Source organism: Rhinoraja longicauda, chromosome 2 (genome assembly GCF_053455715.1).
Source record: "Rhinoraja longicauda isolate Sanriku21f chromosome 2, sRhiLon1.1, whole genome shotgun sequence".
Lineage (NCBI taxonomy): Eukaryota > Metazoa > Chordata > Chondrichthyes > Rajiformes > Arhynchobatidae > Rhinoraja > Rhinoraja longicauda.
In genome coordinates this window covers 96982129-97002036 of record NC_135954.1, presented here as the reverse complement: position 1 = coordinate 97002036, position 19908 = coordinate 96982129, and the positions used below count along the sequence as shown (strand labels likewise).

At 41.9% G+C, this 19908-nt stretch overlaps 1 protein-coding gene across 3 annotated transcripts in view; it reads right to left on the bottom strand.

Annotated features, from left to right (window-relative positions):
* rbm33a (RNA binding motif protein 33a) overlaps positions 1-19908 on the bottom strand; it is a 143322-nt gene that overhangs the window by 87790 nt on the left and 35624 nt on the right. For all 3 annotated transcript variants that reach the window (XM_078424779.1, XM_078424787.1, XM_078424795.1), the window contains exons 6-8: positions 16137-16271; positions 11209-11377; positions 1186-1367 (exon numbers count right to left, since the gene is read on the bottom strand). In XM_078424779.1, coding sequence (XP_078280905.1) covers positions 1186-1367; positions 11209-11377; positions 16137-16271 — 486 coding nt within the window. The remainder of the gene's footprint in view (positions 1-1185; positions 1368-11208; positions 11378-16136; positions 16272-19908) is intronic.

Here is a 19908-nt window from a genome sequence, read left to right as displayed (position 1 = left end):
TCTGGATTACACTTCATCCCACCCCGTCTCTTGCAAAGACATTATTCCCTACTTTCAATTACTCTGCCTTCATCTCTGCTGTATCTGCTCCCTCGATGAGGATTTCCATTTTAGGACATCCGCGATGTCTTCTTTCTTTAGTCAACGTGGTTTCCCCCCTTCTGTCATAGATGGATCTCCCACTCCGTTTCCAATGTGACCTGTCATCCTGCTCTCGCTCTCCCCCCCCCCCAAAATGGAACAAGGATACAGTTACCCTGGATCCTCACCTTTCACCCTACCAGCCTTCACATGCAACACATTGTCCTCCGATATGCCCGATGCCTCCAACCTGATCTCATCACCAGTCACACCTTCCCATCTCCACCTCTTTCTGCCTTCTGCAGAGACCAGTCCCTTCACAACTATTTGGTTCACTCATCCCTTCCCATCCAAACCATCTCCTTCATAGGTACTTTCCCCTGCAACCACAGAAGATGTTACACCTGTCCCAAGGACCCAGTAGTACTTACAGGTGAGACAGAGACTCGTGTCCACTGCCTCATCTATTGCATCCGGTGTTCCTGATGTGGCCCCCAATACATCGGCGAGGTCAAGTGCAGGAGCCGCATTCAGTCCACCAAGGCCCATCAGATCTCCCAGTTGCTAACCATTTTAACACCCCTTCCCATTCTGATTTTTTTGTACACCAAATTCTCCAACTCCCCCCTTCTTCTCCCCCAACCCCCCTTTCTCACCCACTCCCCCCCACCCCCTCTCCAGCCCACCCCCCCCCCCCACCCCCTCTCCAGCCCCCCCCCCCTACCCTGTGCCTCAGCTGACTCCAACATTTCTTCTCTCTTCCTCCTATATTCCTTCCTCTGGCTTCACAATTCACAACTCCTCAATCCTGCCTCACGCCTTCTGCTTTTATCTCTATCTTTTGTCCCAAACATTATGGTGTCCTGAAATGGGGTGGACTATGTATAAACACTGCTGTAATTTCTACATGGTGAAACCAAAATGTATAAAAATGTCCTTTATTAAAATCTGACTTTAACCACATGTGATTTTTTCTGTTACAAATCTCAAATTGTGGAGCACAGAGGCAAATAAATAATTGAGGGTCTTTGTCCCAAACATTATGGAGGGCACTGTATATAACCAAATGATTTAAGGAAAACAAGTACAATAATATAGTGTTACCGGCAGCGTTGGAGGCACTTGGATCAAAGGTGGGCGCTGGTCTTTTCTCCTTCCACCATCTTTCCTTGGATCACAAAAACCAAATGGGCCTGGACGCCCTCTTCGCCCTCTTTTTCCTTGTTTCCGCTGACGTTCTGTCTCCTCAAATTCACGTAATGCTGCCTTCGCTTCATCAGAAAGTTCTGTAGTTAAAACACAATTATTATTTCCTTATGTTTATTATCAGAACATGAATGAATTAATGTAGATTAATCTAATGTATGTATCAATAACTCATTCTAATTCAAATCTACTGCAGTAGTAATTATCATAACTCCTCACAGAATTGTGAGTGCAATTGAAGGTGGGATTCAAATATGTAACATCAATAATCACTTAAAAGCTAAAATACAAGTGCTAGAAAGCCGAATTAAAAATAGACTTTTCAGAAGAATTTGGAAAAGTGACTATTTTAGTCTACTCCATGATTGCACCTCTGTATAGACAATTAAGCCTGTACATATTTAATACGCAGAGAGGAACTGCAGATGCTGGTTTAAACCGAAGATAGTCACAAAAAAACGGAGTAACTCAGCAGGTCAGGCAGCATCTTTGTGCAAAGGAAGAGGTGATGTTTTGGGTCAAGACCATTCTAGAGACTTAGAGTCAGGGGAAAGAGAAACGAGAGATACAGACGGTGATACAGAACAAACAAATGAAAGATATGCAAAAGTGTAATGATGATTAAGGAAAGGTGGTGGCCACAATGGTCCATTTGTTGGCTGTGGGCGAGGTGATCCCACTGTGGGCTCTATCTGTTCTTGATCACCATTGTTTTTTTGCATATATTTCAGTATTTTTATTCTATATCACCATCTATATCTGTTTTCCTTTCTCCTTACTCTCAGTCTGCAGAAGGGCCTCAACCCAATGGTCCAAAACAAATTCTCCAGAGATCCTGCCTGACCCATTGAATTACTCCTGCTTTGTGTCTATCATAATGAATACATTTTTGTTAAAAAAAAAATGCAAACCATTCTTGGTTCAACACAGGATTAAGATCCATCAGTTAAGAGAGCTCAATATGTTGAACTAGAATTCAACTTTTCTGGATGAATTCTGCCAGTGCTTTCAGCTGATCTATATCTCGCCATACTCTTAGGTGACCTTCTTCGCTATCTATAACTCAGCTAAGTTATATATCATCTGCTAATTTACTAATCAGATTACAGAGTGTGTAATATAAACTTTGCAACACCAATCCCTGCAGTGCACCATTTATAGACATCCAGTCAGAAATATCCCCAGCCACCAGTACCCTCTGCCAAGGCAATACTGGATCCAGTTTCCCAACACACTTGGTGCCCTGGTGCCTTAACCTTTTGGAATCTTGTCAAAAGCTTTACCTGGTCAATGTAAGCCACTTTTAATGTGCTGCCTTCATCAATTTTCTTAATTACCTCATCAAAAAACGTACATTCATGATTTGACCTCCCATGCACAAATCCATCCCGCCTCCTCTTAATCAGTCCCTGCTTTTCCAAGTCATTTTAAAGCCCGTCCCTCAATCATTTCCATCCACTTCATTACTACCCTTTTTGCATAAAGGGACTAAATTTGCTACCTTTAGTCATCTGAAGCCACACCCGGAGCTAACGAAGATGCAATAATCTCCATCAGGTTCCAGCACTGTACTTCCCACTTCCCTTTACATCCTGGAGATTTATTTATGTGAATGTGTTCCATATCTCTACCATTTGTGCCTTCCCGATTCATACTACAGAATATCAGCAAGCCCCACCCTTAAATCTCCAGCCTCCACATCCCTTTCCCTGGTGAATACAAATGAGAAGCATTAATTTAGGACTTGGCTCATCTTCCCTGGCATTGAGGAGACCTACCCTTTCCTTAGCTACCCTTTGCCTCAATTATACTTATAAAGGGCTTAAAATTCTCCTTAATTTTTGGCCCTCTTGACCTTTTCTTCTATATCTACTCTAAAGCTCAAAGTACTAATTGATACCAATTTGCATCTGACAAATGCTTCCTTCTTTGCCCTGATCAAACCTTCAATATTCTTTGTTAATCAAGATTCCCTTATCTTGTCATCTTTGATTCCAACCCTTACAGGGATATACTGACTTTTACTATTTCGCTTTTAAACCTCTCATTTATTAAAGGTGTTTTCCCCTTTAGCATGGGTCCAAACCGAACGGTCACCTATCCATGTTCCCCAGAGATATTGCTTGACCTGCTGAGTTACTCCAGTACTTTAAATCATTTTGACTAACATACAGGCCAAACAGATCAAGATGGCAATTTCTTTCCCTGCAAACGACAGCGAAACGAACAAGGTTTTATGATAGCCTAACTGTTTCGTGATGAAATAGTTCTGTTTTTCTGATTTGAACTTTAATTCCAGATTTCATTACTTTAATTCTACCCTGTTGCTACATTATAATTCAAGCACATATCTGCAGATCTATGGCCTAGAACATTAGCTGCTAATTCAGCAGCTTAACTAATATGCTTCTGTACCCCACCATTGCCCTGAATATTAACAATGCTGTTGGTGACATGGACAGATCCTCAGAACAATTTATTGCCTTCAGCCATTATTTTCACTGTCATTCCTCAAGCAATTTTCATTGATAGAGTAATTCAGCCTTAATTTTACTCCTAATGCAGTTAAAAATGTAGAAACAAAGAACTGCAGACGCTGGTCTACACAAAAGGACAAAGTGCTGGAGTAACTCAACGAGTCAGACAGTATCTCTGGAAAACATGGATATAGGATGTTTTGGGTAGGGACCCTTCTTCAGACTGCAGAAGAGTCCAAACTCGAAATGACATCAATCCATGTTCTCCAGAGATGTTGCTTGATCCGCTGAGTTACTCCAGCATTATATGGAAGTGGCGGCGCCTAACGGCTGCGGCTCGCTAGCAGTCTGTTCGTCTTTTTTCCTTTTTTTTTTTGTTGTGTGTCGGTGTTGGGATGGTTTTTGTTTTGTTTTTGGTTGTGTATGTGTGGGGGGTGGTGGTGGTGTGGGTGGGGGGTGGGTGGGTGGGGAGGGTGGGGGAAACCTTTCTCTTTTAGGTCTCTTCCTCACAGCGCGGGGTGCGGCTCGGCCGCGGGGCCTAACATCGCCCGGTGCGGCTCGGCCGCTGGACTTAACATCGCCCGGCGCTGGACTTAACAGTGCCCGGTGCGGCTCGGCCGCTGGGCCTTCCATCGCCCGGTGCGGCTCGGCCACGGGGCCTAACATCGCTGGTGCGGCTCGGCTGCTGGACTTAACAGTGCCCGGTGCGGCTCGGCCGCGGGGCCTAACATCGCTGGTGCGACTCGGCCGCTGGACTTAACAGTGCCCGGGCCGCGGGGCCTAACATTGCCCGGCGCGGCTCGGCCGCGGGACTTTTCATCGCTGGTGCGGCTCGGCCGCTGGACTTAACATCGCCCGGTGCGGCTCGGCCGCGGGACTTAGCTGCGCACGGCTCGGTCGCGGGACCTTCCACCGCCCGGTTCAGCCGCGAGACGTCTCAGCGCCCGGTGCGACTCGGCCGCGGGGACTTCCATCCCCTTGCGGGGACTGTGCGGGTCGGTCGGGGACGAGCTGTCTGTCCGTGGGCGTGGGGAAGAGAGTGGAAGTTTTGTTGCCTCCATCACAGTGAGGGGGTGTTTGGAGTCACTGTGATGGATGTTATGTGTTGGGGTCATGTGTCTTGTGTTCTTTTTTGTGTGTGACTGCTATGTAGTTTCGTTCGGTACCTTGGTACCGAATGACAAATAAAGCTCTGTTGAACTGTTGATATGCCCCTAATGCAGCTACTTTGTTTATTCAAATATTTGTTTCTATCTTCCACTTTCTACAGACACTATCTGTGCCGCAATATTATTTGGGTTTGTAAATCGTAGCAGGACAATATAATATAATATAATATATCTTTATTGTTATCATACAGGGGTACAACGAGATTGGGAATGCGCCTCCCGTACGATGCAATAAATTAATTAGCTAATCAGTATTAATTTAAACAACCCGATGAAACAAATTAGAAACAGTTTTAAAACAGAATAAAGTGCAAGTAGATCTGTGCCGGTTCACTTTGCGATGTGACCATCCGGCTCAGCAGGACCGGATCACAGCAGCTATGGCCCTGGGGATGAAGCTGTTCCTGAGTCTGGAGGTGCGGGCGTTGAAGGCCTTGTAGCGTCTGCCCGATGGTAGAAGTTCGAACAGACTATTGCAGGGGTGTGAGGGGTCTTTGTGAATGCTGGTGGCTTTTCTGAGGCATTGTGTGTTGTAGATGCCCTCCAAGGCTGGTAGCAGTGTTCCGATAATCTTCAGAAGGGTCCCAACTCGAAATGACATGAATCCATGTTCTCCAGAGATGTTGCTTGATCCGCTGAGTTACTCCAGCATTATATGCCCCAATGCAGTTACTTTGTTTATTCAAATATTTGTTTCTTTCTTCCACTTTCTACAGACACTGTCTGTGCCGCAATATTAGTTGTATATTATTCGGGTTTGTAAATCGCAGTAGGACTTCAACCATACAAGGTTCTTGGAATCCCAGAATGGTTGAACCAAAAGATGGGGCCATTCAAACCATCAGATTCAAACCAGCTTTCTTTAAAATCAGTCACATTCCCCTGCTCTTTGTGGACATGTTTGTGAATGATAAAGATATCTCCATCGCTGCTCCCACCCTCTGGAACTCACTACCCCAAACCGTCAGAGACTCCTCCTCACTCACCACATTCAAAACATCACTGAAGTCTCACCTGTTCAGCACTGCCTTCAACCACTGACCGTCACCTCACCTTCTGTCTCCTTTTTCTGTTCGTTTACTTATTTATCTATTTATTTTCTTCTCTATGTTCTAGTAATCCCTGTAAAGCGTCTTTGAGTGTTTGAAAAGCGCTATATAAATGTAATGCATTATTATTATTATTATTATTATATGTGGAGGGGCAGGTAGGGTTGGCAAAGCAAGGAATTTGCAGAAGGATGTAGGCAAAAAAGTTGCAAATTGAATACCGTACAGCAATGTGTACAGTCATACACTTTGGTAGAAGGAATAAAGGCGTAGACTACTTACTAAATGGGGAGAAGAGTCAGAAATCAGAGTTGCAAAGGGACGAGAGTGCTGGGACAGGATTCCTAAAAAGTTAATTTGCAGGTTGAGTCAGTGTTAAGGAATGCAAATGCAATGCTAGCATTCATTATAAAGGGACTAGAATATAAGAGCAAGGATGTAATGCTGAGGCTTAATAAGGTGCTGGGGAGGCCACATTTGGAATATTGTGAGCAGTTTCAGGCTTTCTATCTGTGGAACGATGTGCTAGCATTGGAAAGGGTCCAGAGGAGGCTTACGAGAATGATCCTGGGATGATTGGATTAACGTAGGAGGGTCTGATGGCTCTGGACCTGCATTCGCTGGAGTTTAGATGGATGAGGGTTGATTTCTGAAACCAATCGGATAATGAAAGACCCTGATAGAGTGGATGTGGAAAGGATGTTTCCACTAGTGGGAGAATCTAGAAACAGAGGGCACAGCAATGCAGAGGGCAACATACCTTTCGAATAGAGTTGAGGAGAAATTGCTTTAGTCAGAGGGTGGTGAATCTGTGGAATTCATTGCCACAGATTGCTGTAGAGGCCAAGACATTGAGTATTATTAAAGCAAAGATAGATTGGTTCTTGATTAATAAGGGTGTCCAAGATTATGGGGAGAAGGCAGGAGATTGGGTTGAGAGGGAAAAATAGATCAGCCATGATTGAATGGCAGAGTGGCGATGGGCCACATGGCTTAATTCTGCTCCCATGTCTTATGGTTTCTTGCACGATAGCTACTGTTGTCATGTCTATCCAATTCCCTTCTGAAAGCCATGAAAGATTTGGGTTTGAGATCATAAACCACTCTGCATTAAAAGATTTTCCACACTTCCACCCATGCAATTTAAATGTGTTCCCTAATCCTAAACCATTCACAGGTGTTCCAAGTCCTTTACAATGTCCTGCCCTGGTTTAAATAGATAATAATACTATTTTTTGAAATGCTGATTTGGGGATTCATATTGCCTACAACAAGGAGGACAACGCCTCCACTCTGAAATAGTGCCACTGAAAAGAAGATAGAGGTTGGGTTAAGGATCGGATCTGGGGAGAAAAAACCCCACTCCCTTAATATCTCTCGGTGTGCCAGCCTCTAAATGTGTGCTCTAGTGTCACAGGTCTCAGGTGAAGGGACTCAGCTCTCAGTTTATTTATCAGTTTACAGAAATTTGAAAATTTACTTAGTGCTGTAACAATTCTTAGACAAGTAATGTTTCTGGCACCAACTAATTGTACAGTTCAAGGAAAAGGGCCCATTTATAGAACATCCTTTATATATTTGGACCTCCCATAGCACTCTGCAGCCACTTAAGATTAATTACCACTGTATGAAGGCAATAGCCAATATGTAGCAATGACAGACAAACCCAACAAGATATGCAAGGTTATAAGTTGTTCCCTTATTGGCTGACAGTAGCACAACCGACAGGGCTGCCGCCACACACCTCCAACAACATGGGCTCCATCCTGACCGTGGATACTATCTATGTGGAGTTTGCACGTTCTCACCCTGACATGGGTTTCCATTCATCTCCCCTTCGTTCCAAAATTGTGCTGGTACATTAGCTGTCCAGAGATAGAGAATCAGGGGGACTAGATGGACCTAAGAAAGTATTTACAGGGAAATAAGCAGGAGAATGGGGCTGGTGAGAATGCTCAGAGCTGGAAGATACTCAATGGCCTACTTCTCATTCTAAGAAAATACCACTTTAAAATAAATATGAAATATATTTCTTCCAATCTGAATGTTATTTCATGCAAATGATCTTAACGAGTCTTACGATGCCACATAATTAGTTCTCTAAAAAACAGTGCCTACAAATGTAAGGGTCTATCTAAAAGGTGATGGAGCTTTCGTTGTGACAAGCCACACAGCAAGTTAATGAACATTTTCAATATTTAACAAAGATCAAGATAAGAAAAAAAAACACATGTCTTTCACAATATCTGTACATCCCAAACAGTTTCAATATTAAAAACATGCCACTCAATTTGCACAAGGTTATACTAACAAAAATAATGGAATCCCTAACCTCATAACCTATTTAAATGCCCTGAAATCTCAAATCCCGATGAACATTTAACATCCCATTCAAAAGATGGCACTTCAGAATTCCCTCAGTACTACAATTAATTATAATTCGATATAACATGCTGAAACCTTTGGATTCAGATTTGAATTTAAAATCTAAAATGTTGACTTGGGTAATTTTGCTATTCTCAGTTATGTTTACCATTTACTTAAAGATTAAGTTCTGCAGTTATTTATTAGACTTTCATAGAACTACAATGGAAGCAGATTGTCACAATGCTGCCATTAAAGCAAATAAAATATTACTTGGAAAAGTCAATTGTCAATAGTTAGAATATCAATGTCAGATAAGACTTTTCTCACATAAGCAATAATTCCTCCTTATCTTACAAAACATTCAGATTACACCAACCCTCATAGAGGCCTTTTATTTCAAAAGAGTACAGAATGTTTTCTCATATTTTTGTGTTACAGTGAATCAGCAATTATAAATGTTACTCGCACATTCTTAGATGTCGGGATTAATTTCAGTAGAGACGACAATAAAATGGTTTCACACGACAACTCTAATCAGTTGGCAAGAATGCTTTCACCCAATAGAAATAAGCTGTCACATTAGGTCAGCAAAATCTGACAAAGTGAAGATTGCATTTGCAACTTCAACTGAAATGTCAATTGCCCTTTAAATGCTTTTTCCAAGTGCTTCAAGATTTCAGTTGAAAGTGGTTGCAGGCTTCCTTTTGTGTCAGTGTTTATCGATTTTTCAGTTTTTTAACCTGTTCATTTTTATGCCCAAGAAAAAGCTAAAACATTTTCAAAACCTGTTATTTTGTTACAACAATTAAATAATTTAAAAACTAAAAAAAAAACATAATTTTGTGAAACAAGTAATCTTTTTATAAGCAATTAACAGTGGAAAGAATAATATTCCAGTTTGCTTTCCAAGATCCAAATAAAGAGAATAATTTGTAAACTAGCACTACAGACTTCATCCAAAAAGAAAAGAGGGATTATTGCAGCCCTTGTTGGAGGGAAACATTTTCTTTCTATTTTAATCTCTGTTTCCTGATGAGACAAGAAGAAAAAGAAGTAATCTTTTTCTTGATCTGTTCACAGGATGTGGATGTCACTGCCAATGCAGACAATTATTGTCCATCCCTAATTGCCCCTGAAATGGGCATGAATGAGGAGGGGGGGGGGGGGGAGTTAACATTCAACCACATTGCTTGCTTCCAAGTCACATACGCACCAGATTGGCAAATGAAAGACATTTTATTTGGAGGAACAGCAAACCAGGCGGATTTTTATGACAATGCATTAGTTTCAGTCATCGTTGATGACATGTGCTTCTGCTTAAAATGCTTATTTATTTAATTACCAGAATGTGAATTCCTAAGCCGCTTTTGTGTGATTCAAACTCATCTCGAGAACAATGGTCCAATACACAAAATGTCTTAAAGCAACCACCACAGTACAAGTCCACAACCGATATGCCAGCAACTGATAATCTGGCACCACCTTTCCTCCGGACAAAATTATGAAAGCGCACTTGAAATCCCCCCCCCGAAGTCCCTCTGAAAATGCGGCAGCAAGGCCAGGTGAGTCGACCGATCTCATTAGGACTTCTGCGGCCAATTGGCAAGTTGAATTTGCCCCCGTGGCTCCCTCTGGAACTCCAGCCTTGCTGGAGTCGGCAGATAAGGTCTCATGGCCAACTTCAGGGAGTGATTTTGCCGGTCGATATTTCGTGCCCCCGCCAGCCTAGGCGGAACGTTCCAGTACCAGAGGATGACGGGGGGGAGGAGAGGGGAAAATCGCAACTTCTGTTCTGCATTTTCGGCAAACCTCAGGTCGACTGGGGGGTCGACCCAGTAGTCCTGCTGGGAAAGCGGCACCTCAGCCCCCCAGGCAGCTGCCGAACCGACCGCCATCGGTACTTCTTAGGGCAATTCATTAACTGCCGCCTGGGCTGCTCGTGCAAGAAATACAAGTTTCACTGCAAAATTAATTTACATTTAATATCTGTTTTATTTAAGTTTCCAGCAGTCCATGGTGCTTTAGAGATGGGAAGGGTATAATTAGTGGGTCAGAAGAGTATTGTTGTATCATTAGTTTGTCATCTCTGTTGGTCCGGCAAAACAGATTGTTCAGCAAGGCTCTGGAACCAAGGTTACTGGAAACATCACTGGTGGACCTGCATATATCCATCTTACCACATCCAAAGCGATGAAATGCAATAGAGACAAATTATGACAATGGGCATTTGCTGCTTCAGTGTTCAGTGGCACAAAACCAAAGTAAATAAAACTGCCATAACTTCTTACCTTCACATCACCCTCCACTGACTCGTTCTCGATCTCCCCATCTTTATCTCAAGAGGTAGGCTAGCCGCAAACATCCATTAGGAGCCAACATACTCCCATAACTATCTGGATTATGCAGGCTCTCACCATGACGCCTGCAAGGATTCTATTCCACTCTCCCAATTCCTCCATCTTCATTGTTCTTGCTCCAATGACAAGACTCCCCTTCTCCCATCCCACCATTAATTGAGAAGTGGGAGAATTCTACCTGATTCTAACTAAGTTAACAATCACAAAGACTGTCTATTTTCACTCCAGTAACATTCTCCATCACCACCTGCCTAAGTTTACTAATGGTGAAAGCTTGCAGATTGCATCTTCCACTTCAACATTCACATGCATCCAAATCATCTTATTCCAGGGGGTCAACATTTTTTTTCCTCATAATAAAACATCTTGAGTTTACCTCCTCACATCAAAATCTCAGCAGGTTTGAGTTAGCTCCCGAGTCAGGGATGCGAAAAGAAATTGGGGAATTTTTATTTTTTTTTACATATGTTTGACAAGATTTATAGAACATATATTTACTTACCCAAAGTGTCTGGTATATTCCTCCTTTTTCTAGCTGCATCTGTTAACCTAATGACTGTTCCTTCTTTCCGTTCAGTTTTAAAACGAATTCGACCAGATTCTTCATCATCATCATCTTCATCATCAAAAACATCCTTCTTTCCTTCCACTTCCTGTATTAGCTTCACAACCTAAACAATTTAAACAACAATACTGACATCTGCAGCAACTAAAATTAGTTTCACATTTACTATTTAATTTAATATTACTGAATTTTTCTGAAAAAAGTTCTTTTTTTTTTAAGTTGTTATTCTTTTTTTTAAAGGAAATGGTCACTGTTTGCAAAGCCTGCATTTATTTGGCTGAAGTGGTGGAGATTGCCTTTTAGAATTGTTGCAGTCCTTATGGTGAAGGTATTCCCCCAATGTGGTTGAATAGGGAGATAAAGCTTTTAGACCCAGCAATCTGAGAGAAGTCAATATACTTAAATGTGGCAGTAATTTGGAGAACTTGCAGATAGCAGTGCCCCTACAGGTTTGAAGTCCTTTATCTTTTGTTCATGGTCAAGGATTTGGGAGGTCCTTGACCTTGAACCAGGTCAATTCTGTGGCTGACAGTTTGTTGGCAATAATATTCGCTTCTGCATTTACAGGATTTGAATGTCATTGGCATGGCCAGTATTTATTAGCCATCTCAAACTACCCTTGAGAAGATAATGATGAATCATACTCAACCCAGGAGACTTTGTAAAGTTATTCCCAGGAGGAAGATCCAGTCATTGGGACCCAGTAGTGATGCAATAGGAAAAAATTCAGAATCAAAATACAGTGAGAGTTGAAGCTTCTGTCTGCTGCATATCTGGTCTGCCAGGTATGTCCTTGTCAACTGTGATAATGCCATGTCACTATTAGTTGATGGGCATTGAAGTCCCTGACTCAGAATGTCCTCTATCAATGTGACTTGCCTTGTGTCTTCCATGTGGTGTTCAGCACACAGGCGCACTAAGTTGTAGGAAGGCAGTGCGAGCCAAGTAGATTTCTTTGCTCATACTTTATTCAATGCCATAAGTGTTCACTTGGTCTGGGCTTATTATCCACATTCTCCTTCAGATCTGAAGCTATTGCACAAGCTTTTACAAAGCTTCCTCAAACAGAGAAGGCCATCAACCCTGACTCCCTAATTTATTATGTAAGATGACAGAAATTCCATAAGGGGGGAACTAACAAAAAGAGAAGTTCTTAAAATTTTAGTTGCATCTCAGACAAAGCAGTCAGGGTCAGAGAGAGGTTTGGTTAATAACTTGGAAAGTAGAAAACATTACTTATTCAAATGAGTACGATACAAATTGAGTTTTCATGGAGTTAAATGCTTACAAATGGTGCACAACCTTTTGGAAAGTAGGGTAATGTGATAATTGCTTCTGAGGACGTGGATGCAGAGTTTAAAACAGTCTAACGTTCCTGCTGATAGCGTTAGAGTCAAAGAGTCATAGAGTGATACAGTGCGGAAACAGGCCCTTCGGCCCAACTTGCCCACGCCCACCAACCTGTCCCAGCCACACTAGTTCCACCTGCCTGCGATTGGTCCATATCCCTCCAAACCTGTCCTATCCATGTAGTGTCACTGTGAAATCGACGCTGTTCCAAGCAACTGTATTCATACATTTTATCAACTCCAGCTTCTGAAGCGAATATGTCTGGCCAACTGAATTCAAAGGATCAATCTTCTTCATCTTGTGTGTGGCGTGCACAGTCTAAAGTTGGAGGTCAAGGGTAGACATCCAGGCCAGGGCAGCATCAGTTGCTGGGTGGATGGCCTTGATGCCACCAGGGAAAAGCCTCAGTGAGCAGTCATTCACGATGTGTGGGATGGTCTGGTCTGGATATCAGCAGTCGCAAGCAGGGACTGGAAAGACTAGCTCTTATTGACCATCTCTGAATACCCGACAAGGTAAAGAATAAACATCTTCAACTCTACTACAGTCCTGAACGCTGCAGGTATTCCTGCAATTGTCAATGACAGCACATTCCAACATTGGAAATCATAAGGAGCATTATATTCCTATTGTTGCCACTGAACCCTCACTTGGTTAAATGTCACACAAGTTAAGCAGCACCACTCGCCTCAAGAATATTCCAAAGAGTTTACATTTTGGGTAATGTACACATTTTCAATTACGTTAGTTTAAAAGTATTCAATTTATTTCCAAGTATTTTTGAGTGGTGTATTTTAAACACTTCCAATCCATTACATGTCTTAATTAAAATAGAATAATTTAATATTTTAACAGTAGATTAATTTTTAATACTATTTAAATGGTTTCAAAACACATCTACAAATCCCTTTTGATGGGTTTAACTGGTGATAAGCACAAGAGCACGGCTTAGCCAGCTGTAAAGCATTTCAGGGAATTGGAGGCCATGTGTAATAAGAAGGAAAATACTGCTTACACTTTCAGCAGTATTGCTGTGTTTGATTGTCAGCTTGGGGTTGTCAAGTGTGGGCAGAGAAGAGTTTTCTCCTCTTTGAAATTGGGCCAATCATTTGACAATATTTATTATGGTTAATGAAGTTACTCCTGCCATCATTGTGACTGTCTGAATATAGTACAGTACAGAAACAAGATCTGAAAATACACACAACACAAAAGAAACCTCAACATTATATGGGCAATCTAAAGCTAAATTATAGATTGAATGGCAGTTTAACAGACTGCAGATTAAGGACCTCTAAAAATCAATTACTACTTGAAAAAAAAGTGATTTGCAAAATATTAACAACCAATTTAATTAATATCTCAGCTGAACTACAGCTGAATTGCAAATGACAATTACCTCTTGATTTGACACTTCCATTGTGCTACTGACTGACCTCTTATATTTCACCCTTCATAAACTCATCCAAAACTCTTATTTCATAATGTACTCACAGTTCCCATTCACCAATCATACTCAGACACCCACTGACTCAGCTACTCGCCATGATTTGGTATTGAAATTCTCATCTTTGTTCTTAAATTCCTCGAAGTCCTCATCCTCTCCAATTTAGTAATTTCTTCAATTGTCCGAGATCTTGCACTCTTCCAGGTGCCAAGTATTAATCACTGTTCTGCTCGTGGCCTAATACCATTTGCTTAGAAGTTGCTCTAGAATGCAATCTCAGAACCTCTCCATCTTACTCAGCCATTAAGACCGCTTTGACAAAGCTTTTGGTCACCTATCTCAACGTTAGTTAATTGGCAGATTTGGTCAATAATAAGTAAAGAAATAGAAGCTAGGATAGAACATGTCACTTCTCTAGCCTGCATCACCATACAATAAGATTGTGACTGAATTTTACATCAATTCTCTGTAAACTACTGTAGGATATTTCACGGTCATAAAGACATGGACTAATACATTCTTTATCTCCTCAAAATCTGCATTAAAACTGTGCTGCTCAATAGAGCTGTTCAAGTTTTAGAAAGATCATACAGGAGCAAATTGTGTATGAGGCATAGACCTGGAATCAGAAGAGATCAGATCTTCAAGCATCAAAGTGGGGAAAGATGATTGTGCAGTTGGATAGTATTGAAGATGCATGAGGGAGTCATTCTTTCATGGCATGTCAGAGAAATGAATGGGAGGCTTGAATAAAATGAATGAGGAAAGATAGTGCGTTAGAAATGAGCACCAAAGAAAATAGTTAAATGCTGAACATAGCCAAAAGAATATCCATATCTCCGACTTAACAGTCAGTGATCCGAGAACCTGGTCTTACATAACACAGAGGCAGGCTTCAATTGTTACTCCAACTGGGCTTCGACTGGAACATGATTCCAGTGCTAGTGATGCTGTGCATCTTCAGTTACTACTATGCTTATGTACTTCAGATGTAGCAGGTTAAAAAGAAAATGTGCAGAGTCTGGTCCAGAAGATTAGTACAAATGGGTATGCTGTTGTCCCACAGATACTGATCAATCAGCTTTTTGGGGTTTTTTTTTTGGGCGGGCTAAGGTTTAAGGTGAGGAGGAAAACATTTAAAGGAGACCTGAGGGGAAAGATTTTTCACAAAGATGGTGGTTATATGGAAAAGCTGCCAGAGGTAGGAGTTGCAGATACAATTACAACATTTACAAGGCACTTATCCAGATACTCTGATAGGAAAGGAGTTGAGCGATATGGGGTAGATGTAAGAAATGTCATAACAGTTACCATGGACAACTTGGGCTGAAGGCCTGTTTCTGTGCAATACAATTCTATAACTCCTGTGACTAACTGCAGCATTTAATAAACAGAGTTTTGACTAAATTATTTTGTGATTTGTAGATGAATCTAAATCATTCTATATAAAAATACGCTGCTTTTGGTCTTAACAAATAAGACCCCCACATGCACTCTGGACAACAGCTCACATCTTTTCCACCTTGCCATGAAAACTAGTTCAGAAAGACAGAACTCTTCCATTTAGATTAGTTAAATCACCATGGTTAATCAACCCTTGGACACTCTGGTCTCTACACCTGAATACACAAGCAAAAAGTGTCTTTCAGGGACAACCAGTAGAAAATGCTTTTCAAATTGATTTCTCACTCTTCCTCCCAAGTCCTAAATTGAGAAAGTGAATCCTGTGCGACTGTCAACTGTACTTATCCACTACTGACAGGGTGAAAGGAACCGGACTTCTTCCATTATCGACCAACCCATGTGAAGAAGCACTTTTTGTTTACATTCTAAAATTCTCTTTGTTGACCTGAATAAAATGTCAGGAAATGATTAGCAAGGAACTGAAAAACAAAATGAAAAACTACAAATATTGGTCATTGGAAATATAAGAATATAAAATGCTGAAATCAATCAGTGACAGGCAGCATCTATGGAGAGAGAAATAGTGTGAACATTTCAGTAACTTTTCATCAGAATTTCAAAATTAGTGGGGGTCTACCACATCTGAAATTATATTTCACAATACCTCTTCAGGTTCGTTCACTGTTTCTGCAGCATGCTCTTGTATATCTGCCATGACTGCAAATTCTTCATTGCCCTCAGTTTGAAGCTGTCCAGGCATATCTTGGTTTGCAGCATACAATTGTGAATATTCTTCATCCTGGTAATACAGGGTAATAATGGTGCAATTTAACATTACAAAACTCATATAGCTTTATTGCAAATACAGCGAAACTGGTATTCCAGCCTGCTCAAGACTTTCATATTGCCAGACTGCATACAATACATTCAGAAAGTATTCAGAAAGTACTCACTTTTTCCACATTTTTTTACATTACAGCCTTATTTAAAAACAGATTAAATTCTTTTCTTTTATCATCAATCTACACACAATACCCTATAATATAAAAACAAAAACAGGTGTTTAGAAATTTTTGCAAAATAACTGAAATATCACATTTACATTAAGTATTCAGACCCTTTACTCAGTCCTTTGTTGAGGCACCTTTGGCAGCGATTACAGCCTCAAGTCTTCTTGGGTATGATGCTACAAGCTTAACACACCTGTATTTGGGTAATTTCTCCCATTCTTCTCTGCAGATCCTCTCAAGCTCTGTCAGGTTGGATGGGGAGTGTCGATGCACAGCTATTCTCAGGTCCCTCCAGAGATGTTCGATCGGGTTCAAGTCTGGGCTCTGGCTGGACCACTCAAGGACATTCACAAACTTGTCACGAAGACACTCCCGTGTTGTCTTGGCTGCATGCTTAGGGTCATTGCCCTGTTGGAGGGTGAACCTCCGCCCCAGTCTAAGGTCCAGAACGCTCTGGAGCAGGTTTTTATCAAGGATCTCTCTGTACTTTGCTCCGTTCATCTTTCCCTCGATCCTGACTAGTCTCCCAGTTTCTGCCGCTGAAAAACATCCCCACAGCATGATGCTGTCACCAGCATGCTGCTGTCACCAGCATGCTTCACCGTAGGTATGGTATTGGCCAGGTGATGAGCGGTGCCTGGTTTCCTCCAGACGTGACGCTTGGCATTCAGGCCAAAGAGTTCAATCTTGATTTCATCTGACCAGAGAATCTTGTTTCTCATGGTCTGAGAGTCCTTTAGGTGCCTTTTGGCAAACTCCAAGTGGGCTGTTATGTGTCTTTTACTGAGGAGTGGCTTCCGGCTGGCCACTCTACCATAAAGGCCTGATTGGTGGAGTGCTGCAGATATAAACATAGCACAAAAAGTAAGGAAATTTGTGTTTGGTAGATTATTTCTTTGTTGTAACAATGCTTCTTGGCAATAAATCTTATTCCGTTGGAAAGCCTGTTTATTTCCCTTTTAAATGGTGTCACATTTGTAAGGAACATGCATTTGTGGGATGAGCAGCAGAGCTGAGTATATGGGTTGCGCCCATGAAAATTTTGCCAAATCTTCTCTGCCAATGCCAAACAGCTTATTCTGCTGTTGCTATTGACTCTTGTTTTGAGCTTCTGGTACCCCCAGGTGCTGACAAGAATGGGATGCCATCCCACAACAGTGTGTGACCAGGCTGGTGACCAGCATGAGGAGGAAGTGCCAGGCTGTTATGGCTGTGTATGGTTCTTCCACACGCTACTGTGGCTCCTGTTTATTAAATGAATAAATTGTTAAATTGCCAATATGTCTTGTTTCTTCAGACTTCAATCATCCAATCCACCAAACAACACCGAACAAGAATCAATGGCAGAATAAGCTGTTTGGCATTGGCAGAGATTTGGCAAATTTTTCATGGGCGCAACCCACATACTCAGCTCTGCTGCTCATCCCACAAATGCATGTTCCTTACAAATGTGGCACCATTTAAAAGGGAAATAAACAGGCTTTCCAACGGTATAAGATTTATTGCCAAGAAGCATTGTTACAACAAAGAAATAATCTACCAAACACAAATTTCCTTACTTTTTGTGCTATGTTTAGTTGTCCTTCTGGAAGGTTCTCCCATCTTCACAGAGGAACTCTGGAGCTCTGTTAGAGTGACCATCGGGTTCTTGGTCAAATCCCTGACCAAGGCCCTTCTCCCCCAATTGCTCAGGTTGGCCGGGCGGCCAGCTCTATATGTCAACATATAGCATAAGACATGTGACATATAGCAGCTCTATATGTCCGCTGCTCTAGATGTCAACTTATTTACATCGGCGAAACCAAGCGCAGGCTCGGCGATCGCTTCGCTGAACATCTGCGCTCGGTCCGCATTGACCAAACTGATCTCCCGGTGGCCGAACACTTCAACTCCCCCCCCCATTCCCAGTCTGACCTTTCTGTCATGGGCCTCCTCCAGTGCCATAGTGAGGCCCACCGGAAATTGGAGGAACAGCACCTCATATTTCGCCTGGGCAGCTTGCAGCCCAGTGGTATGAACATCGACTTCTCCAGTTCCTCTGTCCCTCCCTTCCCCTCCTCCTTCCCAGATCTCCCTCTATCTTCCTGCCTCCACCTATATCCTTCCTTTGTCCCGCCCCCCTGACATCAGTCTGAAGAAGGGTCTCGACCCAAAACGTCACCCATTCCTTCTCTCTCGAGATGCTGCCTGACCTGCTGAGTTACTCCAGCATTTTGTGAATAAACAGCTCTATGAAGAGTCCTGGTGGTTCCAAAGTTCTTCCATTTAAGAATGACGGAGGCCACTGTGCTCTTCGGAACCTGCAATGCTGCAGATATTGTTTTATACCCTTCCCAGATATGTGTCTCGACACAATCTTGTCTCGGAGGTGTTACTACGGACAATTACTTCATCTTCATGGCTTGGTTTTTGCTCTGACATGCACTGTCAACTGTGGGACCTTATATAGACAGGTGTGTGCCTTTCCAAATCATGTCCAATCAATCTAATTTACCACTGGTGGACTACAATCAAGTTGTCGAAATATCTCAAGGATAACCAATGGAAACAGGATGCACCTCAGCTCAATTTTGAGTGTCATAGCAAAGGGTCTGAATACTTATGTAAATGTGACATTTCAGTTATTTCTTTTTAATTACTTTGCAAAAATTTTGAAACAGCTGTTTTCGCTTCTTCATTCTGGGGTATTGTGTGTAGATTGATGATTAAAAAAATGAATTTAATCCATTTTAAAATAAGACTGTAACGTAACAAATGTGGAAAAAGTGAAGGAGTCTGAATACTTTCTGAATGCACTGTATGGTCCAGACAAATGGATGTTACTCAAACATGCAACACTTTTTTTTTTAAACATTTTACATAGCAGTATAATACATCTTCCAGTCAACCCGATGAGTTCAAAGGGAGCAGTAAATATACAAGCACTCTGGAATGCTCATTCATGACCGCTTATGCTCCACACCAACATTGATGATGGCCCAACATCAAGCCCACAGTTCAGATACTGGTCCCGATCGATCTCCAAACACCAAGCTCTGCCTACAGACTCCACTTGCACTCTGGACAACACCTCACATTCTAGATGAATGATCGTACCTAATTATATGGATTTCTGAACGATGGTGTGTAGGATTACAGTTTTATTGTAATTTTTTTTTGAAAGTTAATCAACTCTCAGTGACAGTCGGACTATAGTTTAGACGGTTAATGACAAATTAAAGTAGGATCAGTATTGGGGGTGGGGAATATCCAACTATGTAACTGGGAAGAGAGGTGGGGGGGGGTTGTGTATGCATTCAAGGGAGGTTGTGTTTGCAAGTGAGAGAGGGAGCATTGTACCCATGTGCTGGGGAAGGTGGTGAGGATGAGGGCGAGCATGGATATTTGTATTTGCATGTGGAGTGGAAGGTCATCGACATGGACTAA